The sequence below is a fragment of the Parambassis ranga genome, chromosome 16, assembly GCF_900634625.1.
Source record: "Parambassis ranga chromosome 16, fParRan2.1, whole genome shotgun sequence".
NCBI classification, from domain to species: domain Eukaryota; kingdom Metazoa; phylum Chordata; class Actinopteri; family Ambassidae; genus Parambassis; species Parambassis ranga.
The window spans coordinates 5659861-5666538 of record NC_041036.1 but is presented as its reverse complement, the minus strand read 5'-3'; the positions used below and the strand labels follow the sequence as shown (position 1 = coordinate 5666538).

Here is a 6678-nt window from a genome sequence, read left to right as displayed (position 1 = left end):
CTCTGCATCTGCCGTGGGACAGATCCCTCCTTTTTTTGGCCATTTGAATTGGAAGTATAAAACTGATATTTTTTCTGTTTAAACAACCATTAACCCTTCAGATCTGTACTGCAGTTGTGGTGTGTGATTAGTTTTCAGGCTTTTTTGTGGGAAGGGGAAAAAACACGGTGAGGATATGGAAGAAAATGCAGCGAGAAAAAGTTCACAGAGATTTTGCCCTTTATAGATTCTATTTTTTGGGCTTTTAAGGTTTTCAGAAAGGGAAGGTCAGTTAAGTAAAATGTGAATTTCAAGACGTATTTACAGTTTCTCATCACAGTTCTGCATGGGAGATGTCATAAAGTGGGGTTATAGCAGGATTGTAAAATTTCAGTAAATACTTTTAAGAAATTACACGCAAGTTTGTGTCTGTCCTGGAATTTACTTATTTTATATAAACTTTTATTTGGTATTTTGAACTGAGATTCATACTTTAAATTCATACTTTAAAAAAAGAAAAGACAAAAATGATAATAAAACAAGGGACAAATTTGAAACAATACTTTGCACTGTTGAGGGCGACTGTCCACATCCAGGATAACCGGAGTGTGTGTGTTCACATCTTGGCTTCCTTCTTGACTTTGCGGAACTCCGCCATGTTGGAGAAATATTTCTGGTTGGCTTCAGCCACCTTCTTCTCTGCAGCCTGCGGGTTCACAATCTCCAGTCCCTGCAGACAGGAACAGAATAATGGTAAGACCCATGAGGTGTTTTAGGATTCAATGTGAACACTTGCTCTTTTTTCACCTGGAGTGGGGTAAATACCACGCTGGAGCTGGTCCCTGAGGAGCGATCTCTGACTGTGGATTTTCCTCCATATGTCATGCTCTGTTTCTGCAGCGTCCTCTGTTGTGGGCAACAACACAACATGAAATCAAGGAAAAAAATGCATTACCAGCCAATGGCTAAGCAAACAAAGAGTCATGATTAGTGGTCTACCTGGAGGGATTTGGAGATCCTGGCTTTAGTGGCCACATTCACTTGAGCCTGCCTGACTCTGCCACTGCCACTCTTCCCCAGCTGACCAAGACTGAAGCCCAGATCCTCCTGATAGGCATCATCTTCTATCTGCAACATAATGAAGAACAGTTTTAAAAAATGGCTCAGGGACTTTTGAGTCACACTGGTGTAAGAAAGAGAGAAAACAGTCCATAAATCTTCAAATGTATTGCTCCATGTAAACAACACAGAAAAAGCAGGGAAAACATGCTGACCTCAGCAAAGGTCATCCTGTTGGCATGTTTCCTGATCTCAGTCAGTCCAAGGCGCTCCTTCATCTTTCGATACCTTCAGGTCAAAACAGAAGAGCTTGGTTATGCTATTCATGTATTTATACACTGTAAAATGTAATTGTAACATTACTTAAAAATATCAAGTGGTCTTAACTCATATGTGCTTACTTTGTTGATTCTACTAAGTTACATTTAGTTAATAATACATTCTAATGTAGAAAGTATTAAACTCATCAGCCTCGAGTAACCTTAACTAAAACACTGTGAGTGACGAAGACCGATCCACAAGACACACGTCATGATTTGCACCATCAGTGAGGAGCGCTGTTAGGGGGTGTATATATGTGTATTTGCTAATAGTAAGGCAGGTGAAGGTCTGGGTGGTTTATCTAAGGCCCCCTCCCCACCTATGTGGCTATGCAGACTGAGGTGGACCTCTAAGTCTTTCCGTCTTGCATCTTATGCTGCCAGTTTGGTGAAGTATTGACACACAGGTGTTGGTAAATTTCATAAAGACACATTAGGCATGTTGAGTGACACTATAAAGTGTGGTCATAAAGTAATTCATCTGTGTAGTGTTATGTTCAAGACGGTATAAAATTAAGTAAAAAAAATTCATTCTAGTCATCGTTTTTTTTGTCTGTAGACATTTCTTGATTTGCACTGTCAGTGAAGAGGGCTGTTAGGGTATACGTGTGTACGTGTTAACATCAGAACAATACACGGTCTGGGTGGTTGTGTAAACCCCCTTTCCCCACCTGATGTGGCCCTAGCATTGTAGTCCTACATTATACACACACACACACGTTTAATAAATTTCATAAAGAAATCTTAAGGATGATGACGGATTAAAATTGATGCAATCAAGGTCTAAATCCTCTGAGAAATGTTATGGCCAAGAAAATAAGTCAAGGCACTTGGACTCAAACTTAGTTTTGTTTTTGATCTGTAGACATTTCACGGCTCCGCCAACCACCTTCACTCATAGTGCAAATCCTCCATTCAGGGACTGAGCCAACTCATACTTTTTATGTAATCTGAACTGATATTTTTTAGTACACCAAACTAATTATTTTGACTTAACTATACTGATGTTTACTGTCATGGCATGAGTAGTCTAAACGCAGCTTTTTCAGCTTTAATGACTTAACATTAATGACATACTTTACTTAGACATTTTGAAGCAATCGGTTTCCAAACAAGTAATGTCAACTTATTACACTTTACAGTGTAGGGGATGGGTAAGATTTGTAAGTTTGGTAAGTTTGTGACAGGTTGTGTACCTCCTTCCTCCTCTCTTCTTCTTCTGTCCATGCAGCGGGGCAGGCAGAGGTTTAACCTGCTTCACTGGTGGTGGCTCCTGCCACTTGTCAAACTTCCTCACAATCTCCTCTTTCAGATCATAGCCAAACTGAAAAGAACAATTATTATTTAAGCCTGACGAGACAACAATAAACCAGTAAATGCATCCATAAGATTTGTATGTGATGAATACATCTGTGAACTGAGAGGTGCAGTTTGTTGTATTATGTAAGAAATTAGATTTAAAGAGTCAAGCCACCTTGCCATCTGAGCTTTTATGGAAACCGTCAACTCGGGCAGCCAGAGCACATTTTGCAGCCACCAGACGAGCTGCCGTCCTCCTGAGGTCCTAAGGGAAAAACAAAAGAGGCGAAAGCTGTTAGATACGTTTCAGCACATAGTTACATACATTCATGCTCTTTAATATGTGCATAGATATCTACTGACAGGTGGCAGCGACTGGACAACATCACAGTAGTAGATAAAGCCAGTGTGGGGAAGCAGGGACGTGCTGCTGAAACCAGACAAGGTTCTCCTCTGAGCTCCGAGCAGCATCAGGTTACAGGCCGGCATCTTTGACAGGTTTGTAAGGCCGCCAGCAATTCCTGAGAAAGTCAAAGTCATCAACGAAGATTCATTTATGTGTACGTGTGTGTACATGTGTAATCCTGGTATTTCTCCCACCTATGATTTTTGCAGCTGTTGATGCTCCAACAATGATGGACAGATTTGGGGCGATAAAGGACATTCTGGATTCTACATATTCATAAATCCTGTGTTTAGACTGGTTCAGTTCCAGGGCCATGTCACAAGCCTCCTCAAGTTGCTTCAGCTCCTCCTCACTCAGCAGTGACCTACAATTAAAGGACACCACAGTGACAACCACAATACAAACTGTGATGTCAAAGAAGACGTAACGTGGAGTAAGAAGGCCTCACCCTTGAGTGGTTGAAGCTGTGACACTGACAACCATAATAGTGGCGTTGGTGAGGATTTGCTGCAGAGTTTCATTGTTTTTGCATTTCTCCAGATTGTTTCCCAGTTCCTTAGCAAAGAGTAGAAATAAAGAGAAAACATAACGTTCAAACATGTTCAGAGAAGTGGCTAGAAACGACTTTTCCTCAGTCAGTATTTATAACTACTTTGAACTGATTCTGATCTAAACTGAATAAACTTTTAAACTCACCTTGACTGTGCGGATGTAATCTAAAGAATCTGGCACCAGAGACTCAAGCCCTGGAAACCTCTTGGAGTATTTGTCTCTAGTAAACTTGTGAATGATGTCTGAAAACAAGACAGAAACACAGACATATTTCGACAGGGTTCATTTGGTCTTCACCTTTTTAACTATAAGAGTATGCCTTTCAATCAGACCAGTGTTTTTGTGTTTTTACTTTTACATGTTTCAACTGCTTCCTGCAGTTTGAACTTGTTGTCCTCATTGCCGATTACTTTTGCCCCATCCCACTGAAACATATGAACCGCTCAGAAAGGACCCCACAGAAGAAAAGAAAAGGACACTCGAAACACTACTCAAACCATTACTACAGGAAGGTAAAATAGACAAGAGCACATACAACCACCTCATACCCACAGCTAGTATCACACCATGCATTTATGGCACACCGAAAATCCACAAACAAAACACACCACTACTCCCAATAGTGGACAGCATCGGATCAGTAAACTACAACCTCTCAAAATCACTAGTTGACCTCATAAATCCACTACTAGGGCTCACCGAACAACACTGTAAAAACTCAAAATAGCGCAGGAACTCAGGGACACCACAGTACACCCGGACGAAATATTTATATCACATGACATAATATCCCTCTTCACCAAAACACCAGTCAACGTAACACTGCAGATAGTAGAGAATCGCCTCAGGACAGACAAGACACTACACAAACGGGCCAATCTAACAGTTAACAACATAACCTGGCTGCTACATTTCGTATCCACATCCACATATTTCCAGTTCAGGGGGATTTTATACAGACAGAGGGAGGGCTTTGCAATGGGGGACCCACTCTGAGCCATCATGAGTGGGTTCTTTATGGAGGACCTGGAAGAGAAGGCCATCTGCACAGCACCTGCACAATGCGGTCTCACTATGTGGAGGAGATACGTGGATGACATCCTGGAAGAAATAAAAACTGGCCACACACAGGAGTTAACAGACCACCTCAACAAAGTAGACAGCACAGGAAAAATCAAATTCACACAAGAGGAAGAAAAAGACAGTACGATACATTTTTTGAACATAAACATCACACATCTACAGGACGGCAGCATCAAAATCAAAATTCACAGGAAACCCACACACACCGACCAATACCTGTTATGGACGTCTGAACACCCCACCACACACAAACTCTCCGCTGTAAGAGCACTATTTGACCACCATGATCACAGACCCACAAGACAGACAGGAGGAAGAAAAACACATCATAAAGGCCTTACAACAATGTCAGTACCCCATGTGGGCAATCAAAAAAGGAAAACAACAAATCGACAACAGAAAAAACAATGCAAAAAAGAGAAACACAAACCAAAAACAAAAAAAAACAATGGTGACACTCCCCTACATCCGTGGAATAACGGAAAAAATACAAAGAGCAATGAGTAAACACAATATTTAATACACCCGTAAAACCACATCGCAAACTCAGACAACTACTGGTGCACCCCAAAGACAAGATCGAACCGGACAATAAATGCAACGTCATATACGAAATACCCTGCCTGTCTTGCAATAAAACATACATCGGCGAAACAGGAAGATCATTCAGCACACGGAAAAAAGAACATAAAACAGAATGTGAAAAGGAATCAGCTGGGATGAGCATGAAGGCAACAAAACAAAAAGCACAACAAGAAAACCTGAAATCAGCAATCTCAGAATACTGCAAAAGGGAAAGACACATTATGGACTGGGATGGGGCAAAAGTAATCGGCAATGACAACAAGTTCAAATGTTGGATTAAGGAAGCCATTGAAATCAGGAAGCGTAACATCACGTGACTTCTGAGGAAGACTGCAGGAAACATGTAAAAACACAAAAACACTGGTCTGATTGAAAGGAATACTCTTATAGAAACAGAGACAACTCAGGTTAAAGCTCAAAAGATCACTTATTGTATATTACTGCAGAGGAACAGTAAACTCACTGAGCTCATTGTCGATCTCTACTGTGAGGTTATTGGCTGCTACAATCAATCTGTATTCTGGGTCTGCCTCAACAGGACCTGAGACTGAAAGGAAACAGGTGAAAGACGCATTATTAATATTTTGTTAACGTGAATAAGACAAACGAAGGACTGTGGAAACTCTTAATGAAATAAACCCATGGGTTCAACTCACCCTTTGAGTTCTTGCGCTGCTTTCCAATATATTCTGAAATTTTGTCTATGATTTCTGAAAACTGTAAACACACAACAAAATTTTACAGGGTTAGCCAGAACAGATTAATCCATATTATTACAAATATCAAATGTGTGTGAAATGTGTGTTACCCACCTGTTTGCTATTGCGTAGCTTAGCAATGGATGCAACACTCTCAGCTTTACTGTAGTCCACCTCCATCTCTTCTGGGATGTCTTCCAGGCCTCCTACTGTCCTTCCCTGGGTAGCCTCACCATCACTGTCCCTCTCTTCTCCTTCTGGATACAATCCATCCTCTCCCTCAGCCTCCTCCATGTCAGCCAGGAGCTCATCTGCCAGAGACATCTGCACAAAAAATAGTGTTGTAAATTTAACAGGAAACAACCTCTCTAAAATAAATACAAATGACCACCAGAGATTTGAGGATGTCGTAGAACTGCAGCAATACCAGTAAACTTACTAAACTTAAAATAGTGTAACCCCTCTGGATGGGTTGTCGGAACAAGCATGGCGGATACAACTCGTAGTTTCCACACTCTTTATTTCACAGGCACACATACTACATAAACTGTGAACATTTAGTGACTCTTAGAACCATTAGTAAGTCTTAGAACTATTAGGAACTTTCAGTGGTCTATTAGTGGTCTTTTAGCTCTATTAGGAACTTTAGGTTGTAAACCTGCAATAAAACACACGAACAAACCGTTATTAACGGCTA

The 6678-nt window shown here is 40.9% G+C and overlaps 1 protein-coding gene across 2 annotated transcripts; it reads right to left on the bottom strand.

Moving 5' to 3' along the window:
- Positions 1-531: 531 nt before the first annotated feature.
- On the bottom strand, positions 532-6305 carry LOC114448830 (U4/U6 small nuclear ribonucleoprotein Prp31-like). Of its 2 annotated transcripts, XM_028426034.1 has the most exons (14): positions 6221-6305; positions 6096-6184; positions 5940-6000; positions 5747-5830; positions 3760-3857; positions 3512-3618; positions 3258-3427; positions 3021-3178; positions 2833-2922; positions 2555-2682; positions 1254-1326; positions 979-1107; positions 787-885; positions 532-709 (listed from the first exon to the last, which is right to left on the bottom strand). In XM_028426034.1, the coding sequence occupies exons 1-14, from the start codon at positions 6303-6305 to the stop codon at positions 596-598; spliced, it is 1485 nt and encodes a 494-aa protein (XP_028281835.1). In that variant the 3' UTR covers positions 532-595. The 2 variants fall into 2 exon arrangements, with proteins under 2 accessions (XP_028281835.1, XP_028281834.1); XM_028426033.1 differs by having other exon boundaries at positions 6096-6305.
- Between the last annotated feature and the right edge of the window lie 373 nt (positions 6306-6678).